Source organism: Bubalus bubalis, chromosome 5 (assembly GCF_019923935.1).
Source record: "Bubalus bubalis isolate 160015118507 breed Murrah chromosome 5, NDDB_SH_1, whole genome shotgun sequence".
NCBI classification, from domain to species: domain Eukaryota; kingdom Metazoa; phylum Chordata; class Mammalia; order Artiodactyla; family Bovidae; genus Bubalus; species Bubalus bubalis.
Window position 1 is genome coordinate 78,646,217 of NC_059161.1, and position 12,741 is coordinate 78,658,957.

The 12,741-nt window shown below is 52.2% G+C and overlaps 1 protein-coding gene and 1 non-coding gene across 18 annotated transcripts in view; both read right to left on the reverse strand.

Moving 5' to 3' along the window:
- Positions 1 to 4,424, reverse strand: part of NFASC (neurofascin) — a 199,963-nt gene extending 195,539 nt beyond the window's left edge. For 16 of the 17 annotated variants that reach the window (XM_044943301.2, XM_044943290.2, XM_044943302.2 and 13 more), the window contains exons 1-2: positions 4,282 to 4,401; positions 816 to 943 (exon numbers count right to left, since the gene is read on the reverse strand). In XM_044943301.2, the coding sequence (XP_044799236.2) occupies positions 816 to 934 (119 nt within the window). In that variant the 5' untranslated portion in view covers positions 935 to 943; positions 4,282 to 4,401. Of the gene's footprint in view, positions 1 to 815; positions 944 to 4,281 lie in introns of all 17 variants that reach the window. The other variant, XM_025277758.3, reaches the window with a different exon arrangement.
- Positions 4,425 to 11,852: 7,428 nt separating this feature from the next.
- Positions 11,853 to 11,924, reverse strand: TRNAC-ACA. The gene has a single exon. It is a non-coding gene; the product is annotated as a tRNA-Cys (tRNA).
- Between the last annotated feature and the right edge of the window lie 817 nt (positions 11,925 to 12,741).

Below are 12,741 nucleotides of genomic sequence, written 5' to 3' on the forward strand. Positions count from 1 at the left end.
AATTATACGACACCACTTTGGTGGCACTTTTGTATTACGCCCCTTTTATTTTTCCTGACTTGTCTCAAAACCTAAGCAAAGAGGGTGGATCAAGAGATCTCAAGCTGGCTGGCAAAGTCTAACCAATGCCCCAGGTCAGCAAAGCTGTGAGAAGCACCTCCTCAAGCACCCAGCAAAGTCCTTAGCTCCCAGAGCCCTCCCTGAAGCCCCAAGGACCAGGCTGCACGCATTTAACATCTGCCCTTGCAGCCTGAGCCCTAGCTGAGCACTAGGAGTAAATGCTCAGAAGTCTGACATGAGGCTGCCCTAGCCAAAGCGGCAGTCGATCCAAACAGGGTGGTGCAGTCATCCCAGGGCCTCCTGCCTGCCAGGACCCCTCAGCCATGCTCCTACAAGGCCAGGAAGCCATCTACCTCTGGTGCAGCATTTCTTGTAGTGAACTTAAATTTGTTTTCATTTCTGTAACTCCAACTCAACTTATATGCCCAACATGTAGCTTAGTTGGGCATTCAACAATATGCCCTAGGATATATTCAAAGGCTCGGGACACACTAATGAAATGAGATAAAGCAGATATGTACCCGGAGGGGGCTTCCTCAGAAAGGTGAGGATGGCTGTCTTTATCCTTGGGCTCCTTCCCAGTTCCGCCATGGATGTTCACGGCAACCTGTGCTCAAGAGTGTAGCTTCTATGGATCCCTCTGTCCCCATCAACCTCCTCCCTCCTATCTGAATTTCTCCCATGACTCCTGATCGTGACCTCCCCGAGCTCCAAGACCCTTCCGCCCATGTTGAGCTCACAATAATTTTACTCACCTTGCTCCTGAGCACGTATCTGTACTCGCTGTCTCTCCATCAGTTAGGAGCTCCCTGAGGGCAGATCCTGGGCCTCTTTCCTCTGGCTCACTCTGACATTCTAAGCATATTTTGACCATCCTTTGCCCCTAAAATGCAAGTGCTTAAGAAATGAGAATGGGAGAGTTGAGGAGCCTCAGTCTCGTCCCAGGGTTCCCCACCAGGCTGAAGCAGCAGCCAGCAGGGTTCAGCTGCACGCAGAACATCACCTCTTGCCCCTCGAGTCAGGGATCTGGTAATATCTTGCACCATGTTCTTCTTCACATTCAACCTCCAAGTCAGGCCTGGGCCCCATTCTGACAACACCAACCCAGTCCTCTTCCCAGCTGCGGCGGAGGGGGCTGATGCCACTGGAGGGAAAGATGTTCCTCATCCCTGGTCCCATGTCCTCACTCAAGCTTATCTGTGTTATTTGTCTGATCACTCGTCTCTCTTTTCCATCACGCTGGCAGCTCTGAGAGACCCTGTTTTACTTTCCATCTCTATGATCCCAGCACCTAGCACACTGTAGGATTTAACTAGCATTTGTTGAATGAAAAAGTATGTAACCAGCCTTCAATTCCCCTTACTTCCTTCCCTCCTCTTCTCCCAAGCCAAACAGACTGAAAACTGAGCTTCTCTGCCTCTCTCTTTCTAGTTTCCTAGGAAACTCTTTTTCTGAAGACTAAGTGATGACCCTCACACCCCAGCTCTTGGATAATCTTAGAGAAGAGGGGCACCAGGGGAAGGGAACACACTGCAGCAACTAAGTAACAGGAGGCTTGGAACCCTGTCTCTCAGTCACTGCAGAAACAGGACCATCTTCTGTGCCTCCACCCCCAGATATCCAAAGCGAGAACCCAACCCCCAAACACCGGCCACCTCCTCAATGTACCCCTGACCGATACAGCCTGACCCCATGAGCCCAGCCTGTCACAGCCCACAGGGAGCTGGCCAGGTCTTGCTCTGGCTCCGCAGGGAGCTGGCTTCCCATTCTGTGTGCCTCAATTTATCCATGCCATAGCCTCTGTGATATCAAACAAGGGATGAGAGGTGAGATTCACTGCACAGAACCAGGAGATATATACAATTATCAGAATCCCCCACTTAACCTGAGCCCCAAGCAAGCATTTAAACATCAGTAACTTAATCCAATCAGCTCCCAAAGATGGCTCCAGGTGATACCTCCTCCCTGGAGCAGGAAAAGCTGGGAGCCCTGGGAATGCTGATGCCAGGGGAAGCTACCACCCTACCCCACTCACGAGGGGAGGGACACGGAAGACTGACAAAGCAGAGGACAGCCAGTCCCCCAGCCTGTGCCTGCTCATTCAGAGACGCTACTCATGAGCTGAAGGAGTCCACTCTCTATTCTAAAGAGAGGGAGCCTTGTGGAGAAGGGGCAGGATCCACCAGCAATTTGCTCTCAACCTCCAATTTAAGACTTGGGATTTTAGCTGAGGTCCCCAGGGCAGGAATTGGGCTGCCATTGCCTGGTTCACGGTGCCAAACACAACTTCTGGGATAAGTGTAAGTCAGTTTCTTTCCTCATTTGTGTTATTCATCCTCATTCTATTTGCTCTCTCTCTTTCTTTCTATACACACGCATGCGCGCGCGCGCGCGCACACACACACACACACACACACACACACACACACACACACACATCCCCCTTCAGCTGAATCTAAACACGAGAGGAAGAAATTACTCCCTCCGAAGTGCCAGTTCTGTCAGGACAAAAAGTAGAATATTAGATGCAGAGCAGATCCCATTCCCATCTTCTTTAAATCTTCCTGCAATGCAAAGCCACCAAATGCAATCACCCCCAAACCAGGGGGGGAGGGGCAGGCTCCTGTCTTCCTCCTTCCTCTGCTCCTCCAGCTGGCGTGACCAGTCCCTCGGGGTCTTTACACATTTTCCCTGGGCTTCTCTTACTTATGGTTCAAGTTCAGTGGGTTGTGAATCTGCCGGTCTCCAGCTCTAGAAGAAAAATCCACTTCCTGCCCACCCAGGTCTCCAAGCCCTGTGGTCTGCCCTTGCTGGAGACGTGATTAGGGCCCAGCAAGGGCTCATCCGAGTTCCAAGGGTAGATAATACACACCGGGCCCTCATGCCAGGGAGACAGGCAGAAAAGGGACATCGTCATCCACTCCTTTGGACTGAGGAAGGAGGGATCTCTGCCCAACACACACACACAGACACACACACACACCACTACCAAATGCCAAGTAAGGAATGAGGAACAGAACCCAGTTCAGGGCAAGAGGGACTGCCATGGGGACCACAGTCTAGGTGATTCAGCACTCTGCCCACTCAGCCCAGCCCATGGGCCACACTCATGACAGCTCTCAATGCCAAAGTGCTGACTTGGAGGCTGAGAAAGAATCCTTTCCAAAATCCGAAATTTTCCAGCCCTTCAGAGAGGCTCCTCATCCAGGCCTTTGCATCCCAGGGCTCAGATCAAGACCAGGAAGAGGCTGGGAAATCATTTCTTTGGATTCTGCCTCTCCTCCTTCCTAGTTTTCCTAAGCTTAACACCTCCTCCCCCCCACCCCCACCCCCATCCCTCTAGGAAACAAACCTGAACAGCTACAGGAAGACAGTGGCTAAAGAGGAACATAAGAGAGGCCTAATAATACGCAGAATCCTTTGCCCTTCCCCACCCCGGAGCCATGAATAGGATCAAACATGCAGAAAGGGGTATAAGTGGATTCTGCCACAGTGAGTACACAGGGCCTTCAGAGTCCTAGGCCTCCCCAAGCAGAGAAGGAGGGCCCAGCGGCAGGTGAGGGGGCTTGGGACAAGTCTGTGTGGCTACAAACAGCACCAGGAAGGGCATGTGGGGAAGGTGATGGGGGGCTCGCCAGGTAACAGCCAAGAGGGAGAAGACGGCGTTCTGGAGAGGGTGGAGGCGGACACCGGGAAGGAGCTGGGAAGGGGCTGGGCCCCGGTATGCAGAAGGGACGCGGTAGGGACAGAAACTGCGAGGGAGCTGATAGACAGACGCACACGGAGGGACGGGGGCATGAATCGGCGGCCGGAGCAGTAAGGGCAGGAGAGAGGCGGGGGTGCAGGGAAGGGAAAACAGAAGGGACGGGGTCGCACAAAGTGGGGTGCGGTGGTAAACAGGTCAGGGGAGAGCTCGGGGTGCGGCGGGGAGGGAAGGACAGGGGAAGAGACGGAGCGGAGGGAGGGGGAGGGGAGGCGGCCAAAGAGCAAAGGCGTGCGGGGGGCTGGGGCAGGGAGCCGGGTGGGGCAGGGTACCGGTGTAGACTCGGGGCTCGGGCAGGTGACGACGCGGAGAGAGAGGTCGGGGCGTGGAAGGAGAGGGTGGGTTCCGGTGAGAGATGGAGACAGGCAGAGAAGGGCGGGAGCAAGGGGACGGCGCTGGACGGGCCTCCACGAATCCGTTCCACCCGCAGTTCGTCTCCGGTGTCCGCGCGTGCCTACCTGCAAGGGCTGGGGCTCCGGCCCCGGGTGCAGTCGGCGCTGTCCGCCGCCCGCGCCGCCGCTTGCCCGTCGTCCCCCGCAGCGCCGCTCGCCTCCCGCCGCCGCATTAGGGCAGAGCGCGGCCCGTGCGCGCCCCCGGCGGCCGCGCGCCCCCGACCGCCTGCGTGCGCGCGCCCGCGCCTCCCCGCGCGCGCCGGGACGGGGAGGGGAGGGGGAGGGGAAGGGAGGACAGAGGAGGGAGGGGAAGGGAGGGCAGAGGAGGGAGGGCAGAGGAGGGAGGGGAGGGGGAGGGGAAGGGAGGGCAGAGGAGGGAGGGGAGGGGGAGGGGAAGGGAGGGCAGAGGAGGGAGGGGAGGGGGAGGGAGGGCAGAGGAGGCAGGGGAGGGCGAGGGGAGGGGGAGGGGAGGGAGAGGGGGAGGGGAGGGGAGGGGGAGGAGAGAGCCGGACTGGGGAGCGCGCCGGCCGAGACCCGGCAGGGTCTGGAGGGGCGCGGGCTAGAGGTTTACGGGGCCCGGCCCGCGCCGCCTTTCTCTTCGCACGGACCCCCGGCCTCTGCGCACGGGCGTTGGAGACGGTAGTGATCCGCTCCGGTTTCCATTCGCCGAGCCAGACTTGCAGGAGGGAACACGCTGGCGGGCTATCCGGGACTATCGCGTTTGTCCTGTGCACGCCCCTCCACCATTAGACTGGGACTCATTGGGGGGCTTGTTCCCAGGGAGATTTACTTCTGGTAGATTCTCAGGAGCTTTTCTTTACTGGAGAGCTGTTGAATCCCGAACTTGGGACGTGAGCAATTTTGTGACACCTGCTGATGGTGGAGTGGTCTTCTTTTAAAAGCGGGAAATTTCATTTAAATGGGCTCAGGCCCTGCCCAGACTTGAGTTAAGGGGGAAGAAGCCCAGGACTGGGAGGCCAGACATCCAAAGTCTCTTCCTGACTCTGAGTCTCGTGGTGAGATGCTTCTCTGTGGGCCTGTTTTCTCAACTGGACGATGAAAAGTTGATTAGATGATCCCTTCATAACTGGCAACTGTGAGGCCCTGTGCAGGCTGAGAGCGACACGAGTTCATTGTCACCTGAAACCATGGCGAGATCTGGATTGGGGCATCACATAACCTTAGGTGGGGAGAGCACTTGGAAGAAGTTTCTAGTCTATCCCTCATCCCAAACCACAGTTCCCTTGGCAGCCCCCCTCTGAGGTTCCATTCAAAATCATGTTCAGGGAATTTCCCTGATGGTCCAGTGGTTAAGACTCCCCCCTTCCAATGCAGGAGTCTCTGATTTGGAAACAAAGATCCCACATACCATGTGGCACAGCCAAAGAAGCCAAGGGAAAAAAAAAAAGCACACTCAGCCCCCTTCCCTGCGCTCACACAGCCCCTGCCCTAGCACCACGATTGCTGAGCTGCACCCCATGCCTCCCTGTCCCCTCTCCAGCCTGTGGGCTCCGGGAGAGCAGGAATGTGTCTTGTTCCACAAGCTGTTCCCAGCCGTAGCACACAGTAGGTGCTCAATCAATACTTGATCAAGGAATGGATGACGGCCAGTAATAGAGGAATCATCCAAATACCCAACAAAGTATCTCACTCTTCAGTTAGGTGCTTTGAGACTTACAATTACAGCTATTAGGCAAAGTCTATACGATGGGAAAGGAAGGGGTTGATATGACAGGACCTGAGAGCATGGCTGCCTCTAGGTGTCAGGAACCCTGGGCAAACGTTTTTGCAGGGTCCCTTATCGATACAAACAAGTTGACTTCATTCAACATCTAGTCTCAGCATCATTCTGGCAGCCCACTCTCACACAATCCTATGAACAAAGGAGTGCATGCTCCTGGAGTGGGGCCTGACCACGAGGCCCTGGGATGACCCTGCAGCATTCAGGAGCCTCCTGGGGTGTCTGGTCAGCCCCACTGCCAGGTGATGTAGAATGCTATAAATTTCTCTGAAGGGGAGAATCTGGACACTGGGGAGCCCCATGCAGATGCATTACTGGCCCCAGTTGGTCCCAAGCACTAAGGAGAAACTTAGGAAGATTAGAGAAAGTTGCTTCCAAGCACCAGGGCCCTTAGGCCTGGACTCAGGGCAGGACCCCCTTACTCTCTCACTGGACGTGTCCAGCTGTGGCTGTCTCCATAGAATAAAGAAAATAATTTCCCTTTTCTAAGCATCTGTTGTATGTCAGCTGCTGGGTTCCTGTTGAGATCATTTGCGGGCTCTCTGCAGTGATGAGATGGAGATACTTTTTAGGTGGTATTGCCTGTGGCCATGACACCAGCTCAGACAGCTGCTGGGATTCAGCTCCCACCTCCCACTTCAGATGTGGATGAATGTGCGCAAGTTCCTTTTATTTCTTCTGAAAAATATTATTAAATTATACAAGTATAGAATTACAATATGAATTAGAGCCAAATCATTCTATAAGATTTCTTACAAAATATGTTTCTCTCATGCTTTCCAACCTCTCTAGAAGCCATCACTTTCAACCCTTTTGATCTTTGGTTATTGCCTGTTTACTTCTGTGTATCTAATAAGATGCTATGTTGCAACTTCTTGCTCCTGTTTAGGCCTTATCTCTTGATTCCACCCTATGAAAGACACTCTTCACATATACCTGTCCTGTTCTCTTCTCCAACCTCCCAATCTAGTCAGATCTCAACACTGGTTAAATCAGAATTAGTATTTATTATGATTACTTAAATGCTATTTACAATGGACCTTTTCAGTTCCTGCAAACTTTTTGTTTTTTCCTTAATATTTGTCATTTTTGGTTTGTTTTGTTGCCACAGGGAAGCCCTCACATATAGTGAAAAGTGAAGTCGCTCAGTCGTGTCCGACTCTTCGCTACCCCATGGACTACAGCCCACCAGGCCCTCCGTCCATGGGATTTTCCAGGCAAGAGTACTGGAGTGGGGTGCCATTGCCTTCTCCGTTAACAGTGGCTAGGCATAATCACATATAGTAATTATCTATAATTCAACTCTAAACTCTCCATCAGTTGTCTATGTCTATTTGTTCAAAGCTTTCAAGTATTATATTAATTTTTATCTTCTTGAAGATTATCTCCTAGAGCCTTCTGATGTTGAAGGAGCATGGGATTTGCCAAGAAAGTCCTAGCTGACCAGCAGGGTGAACTTGGGCAGATCATTTAACCTAAGACTTACTTTTCTCATCTGTAAAAAAAGGGATAAAGTGAACACCAATCAGGTAAGGTCCTTCCTAAACTAAAACGCTCTGCGCACATGTTAGCTATTGCCCAGCTTTCTCTTCCTTTCCTTCATCTTTTTCAAAACAGCTAAGAAAACTGAGGCTTGGAGAGACAGAAAATCACAGTGATTTGGTGGTGGAAACTCAACTGGAACTCGCTTCTCACAGCTGTGGTGTGAGGAAATGAACTCTGGGCCAGAGGGGAGTGGGCGGAGCGCGCGCAGCAGGTGCTCTCCCGTCCGACGCGTCCCCCTGACTAGGGGAGGGCGCCACCTGCTGGCGACAGGCTCTGGGAACAGGGACTGGCTTGGGCTCACGCTTGTGTGTCAGGAACAGGCTGACTCGGTGCCAAGGGCAGAAAGCGATTACTTATACTCTCCAGACCTTTCTCTGGCCTTCCTGTATCCTTTTCTTCCCTGAGTGTGTATCTCTAGTTCTGTCTGAAATTCCAGCAGGCATCACTCTGCTGACCCTAGACTTGAAGCCTCACTTCCTGTGTCCTCTGTAATGCTGAGTGTTGAGTCACGAATGATTCTTAGATTCCCTCGCATCTCATGGCTCCCAACCAAACTGCATAAGCCCTGCCTTACCCTGGGCTCAGGCCAAAAGAAAGCCTCTGCGCTGTCTCAAGTGCTTGGGGGACACTGGCCTGGCAGTGCTGAGGGACAGGGCTGGGCCCCACCAGCGTCCGTTATACCCTCAGCCACCCTTTTCTGCATGGCCCCTAGAAGGTGTGGGGAAACAGACAGTTCCTGCATTATTGCTGGAGGTTTAACTTGATATAGGGCAATTTGCCAGTGCCATCAAAAACGTTAATGTAGCCTTTAACCCGTCAGTGCTAGCTCTAGGACTCTAGCCTGCAGAAACACTGGCACAAATCACAAAAATGTGTATTACAAGGACGTTCACTGACCATCCAGAGGTCAGTGGTCAAATAGGTTGTATAATCTACGGGGTAGAGAGGTATGTGTGCATGCTAAGTTGCTTTAGTCGTGTCTGACTCTTTTCGACCCCATGGACTGTAGCCCACCAGGCTCCTCTGTCCATGGGATTTTCCAGGCAAGAATACCAGAGTGGGTTGCCATGCCCTCCTCCAGGGGATCTTCCCAACCCAGGAATCTTGTGTCTCCTGCATTGGCAGGCAGGTTCTTTACCATGAGTGCCACCTAGAAAGCCCTGTGGAGAGGTCTGGAGCCACTTAAGAAATAATAATACACACACATATCTTTTAAAAAGAAGAATGGCATAATAGCATGTAGAGTATAATTCTTTTCTGGGAGAAAAATAAAAGCCAGTTGGCATAAGAGATTGGGAGAAGAGAGAGGGAATGAATCCCTGGGCAAGTTTAGAAGCTTGAGTACAGAGCACTTGGAGAAAATCAGGACGGACCCAATTTTTGTTGAAGCCTTTCTTGTACCATGCCCTTCCCATTGACCTTTACTGACTATGCCAATGCCAAAGCCTTTGACTGTGTGGATCACAATCAACTGTGGGAAATTCTGAAAGAGATGGGAATACCAGACCACCTGACCTGCCTCTTGAGAAATCTGTATGCAGATCAGGAAGCAACAGTTAGAACTGGACATGGAACAACAGACTGGTTCCAAATAGGAAAAGGAGTACGTCAAGGCTGTATATTGTCACCCTGCTTATTTAACTTCTATGCAGAGTACATCATGAGAAACGCTGGGCTGGAAGAAGCACAAGCTGGAATTAAGATTGCTGGGAGAAATATCAATAACCTCAGATATGCAGATGACACCACCCTTATGGCAGAAAGTGAATAGGAACTAAAGAGCCTCTTGATGAAAGTGAAAGAGGAGAGTCAAAAAGTTGGCTTAAAGCTCAACATTCAGAAAATGAAGATCATGGCATCCGGTCCCATCACTTCATGGGAAATAGATGGGGAAACAGTGAAAACAGTATCAGACTTCATTTTGGGGGGCTCCAAAATCACTGCAGATGGTGATTGCAGCCATGAAATTAAAAGACGCTTACTCCTTGGAAGGAAAGTTATGACCAACCTAGATAGTATATTAAAAAGCAGAGACATCACTTTGTCAACAAAGGTCCGTCTAGTCAAGGCTATGGTTTTTTCCAGTGGTCATGTATGGATGTGAGAGTTGGGCTATAAAGAAAGCTGAGTGCAGAAGAATTGATGCTTCTGAACTGTGGTGTTGGAGAAGACTCTTGAGAGTCCCTTGGACTGCAAGGAGATCCAACCAGTCCATCCTGGGTGTTCATTGGAAGGACTGATGTTGAAGCTGAAACTCCAATACTTTGGCCACCTGATTGGAAGAGCTGACTCATTTGAAAAGACCCTTATGCTGGGAAAGATTGAAGGCAGGAGGAGAAGAGGATGAGATGGTTGGATGGCATCACCGACTCAATGGACATGGGTTTGGATGGAGTCCGGAAGCTGGTGATGGACAGGGAGGCCTGGCATGCTGCGGTTCATGGGGTTGCAAAGAGTTGGACACAACTGAGCGACTGAACTGAACTGAACTGAACTTCCCATATGTTAGATCATTTAGTCCTCACAAAAACCCAGTGAGATTGGCATCACTGTCTTCAGTTTACTGATGAGGAAATCAAAGCCCAGTGAGATTAGTAAACTGCAGCATCATGCAGATGGGATGTGGTAAAGTATTGCGTGTGTGTGTATGTTCGGTTGTGTCCAACTCTGAGACCCCTTAGTCCAGGGGGTCCTCTCTCCAGGCTCCTCTCTCCATGGGAGAATACTGGAGTATGTTGGCATTTCCTACCCAGAGGATCTTCCCAACCCAGGGACTGAACCTGCCTCTCTTGTGTCTCCTGCCTCTCTTGTGTCTCCTGCATTGGCAGGAGGCTTGTTTGCTGCTGCACCACCTCGGTAACCAGGTAAAGGATTAACCTTGCCCAAAGATAGGCTTAGCCTTTGCCCTTGGCTCCTGGGAGGTCCTCTCTAAACCCCTGGGATGTCCAGCGATGTCCTGCATGACAAGAGGGTCTTTGTCTGCTTGTAGGGGCTCAGCCTCACTAGACAGTCTATGCTGACAATGTGGTTTATGGTGGGGGTTTGGGGGCATGACCGCCAGAGGGTTGGAAACTTAGGTCAACCACAAGGGGGGTCAGCCAAGTCTAAGTGCTGCTGTTGCTTAGTCACTTAGTCGTGTCTAACTCTGCAACCCCATGAACTCTAGCCCGCCAGGCTCTGCTGTCCATGGGGACTCTCCAGGCAAGAATACTGGAGTGGGTTGCCATGCTGTCCTCCAGGGGATCTTTCCAACCCAGGGATCGAACCCAGGTCTCCTGCATTGCAAGCAGATTCTTTACCATCTGAGCCACCAGGGGAGCCCAAGAATACTGGAGTGGGTTGCCATGCCCTTCTCCAGTGATCTTCCCGACCCAGGGATCGAACCTAGGTCTTCTGCACTGCAGGCACGTTCTTTACCAGCTGAGTCACTGGGGAAGTGACTGAGCCTCAATTAAGACTCTCACACTGAGGCTCGGGTGAGCCTCCCCGGCTGGCTGTCCTCTGTGCGCACCATCACACATCCCTGCTGGGGTTTGGCCCTGTCCCCGCGTCTCCCCTGGGGAGGACGTCCAGAAGCCCTGCACGTGGAGCTCTCCTGGGCTCCGCCTCTTCCGGTGTCTACTTTACTCTGAGTCCTTTCGCTGTGATAGAGCATAACCAGCCGTATACTAGCTTCCAGTGAGTTCTGTGAGTCCTCCCAGCAAATTATTGGACCTGAGGTGGTCTTGGGGGATGCCCAAGCTTGCAATTGGTGACAAAGTGCGGGTGATTCTGGGGACGGCTCCCCAACTCTGAAGATGGTAAGCGGTGGAATCTGGAGTCCTGCAAAGGTCTCAGAGATGCCAATGTGCCCCCTCCCCACGTCCCCCGCACTCCCCACACTGCCCCATTGTGTGACCAGTGCTGAAAGATAGACATTCTAGCTTCCTGTGGATGGGCAAGGGGAGCAGAGTGATGGCCACACTAAGGGGCAGGGAGGTGGGTGAGGATGTGGCCAAGCAAGCTGAGTCGCGCGCTCAGACGGAGTACTGAAGATTTTAGAAAGATCCAGGAGCCTGTGCTCCTCGCAGTGCGGGGCGTAGGGGCAGGGGGCAGGCATAGAGAAAGTCAATGGAAGACGTCACTAGGGACCCCATTTTCCATAGGTCCCCTAAGAAGCTAGAAACCTTCACCCCCTCTTCCTTTTCCCTCAGGATTTCCTCGCCTCCCTAAGCCAGAAGTGAAATGAAGTGAAGTCGCTCAGCCGTGTCTCTTTGTGACCCCATGGACTGTAGTCTACCAGGCTCCTCCATCCATGGGATTTTCCAGGCAAGAATACTGGAGTGGGTGCCATTTCCTTCTCCAGGAGATCTTCCCAACCCAGGGATTGAACCCGGGTCTCCTGCATTGTAGGCAGATGCTTTACCATCTGAGCCACCAGGGAAGTCCCCTAAGCCAGAAGGGGAGTTTAAACCTCGATTTGCATGTAGATTTAAGGGAAGGAGGGAGAAAGCTGAGACTGGGCCCTGATCCTTCCCCTACTTGGGGACACACATGGTCCTTTCCACGAGCCCCATATTGCCCTTGCATCTGGCGCATTCTTGACTACCTACTCTCAGCCCCCAAAGGAAAGGTCCAGTCTAGTTCCAGACTGGAGAGCACCTTTCTACTTGATTTCTCACTTCCTGCTTTGGAATTAAAACAAAAACAAAAACGTCTACTGCTGAAGGCAGGAAGGCTGAGGCCCTAAGGTCACTTGAAAAGCACACACGATGTCCGTGTTGTTAGCTCGCACAAGTGGAACCCTCTGCAAGGTGTGGAAATCAGTCTTGCACCCTTGGCAGGGAACAAGGAGGCAGGCGGAGGGGAGGCGAGGCCTTGGAACAGCCCTTGTTGCAGCCCTGTCCCTGATTTGTGAGCAAGAGTTGCAGCCACTCCAGTTCATGCTTGTACACGAAGCATATTTCCCCCTTTAAAGGCTGCCCACTATGATCATTTGGGGCAAATTTCACCTGCATAAATGTGCAGGCGAAAGTAGGCTGTTTGGAGCTGTTCTCCACTGCAGTGAAAAGCCCACACCTGTTTACATTTTCCTCTCTCCTCCAGCCAGCCAGCCAGCAAGAAGACAGCCCAGCTTCAAACTCTTTTTCTCTAAATATATGAAAGCTTGGTTTTCCAGAGGCCTATAAGGACTAATTTTCTAGGCATAATCCTGTCCCCAAACAGGAATGAACAAGATCCCTCTCCAGCAGGGAGTCCTG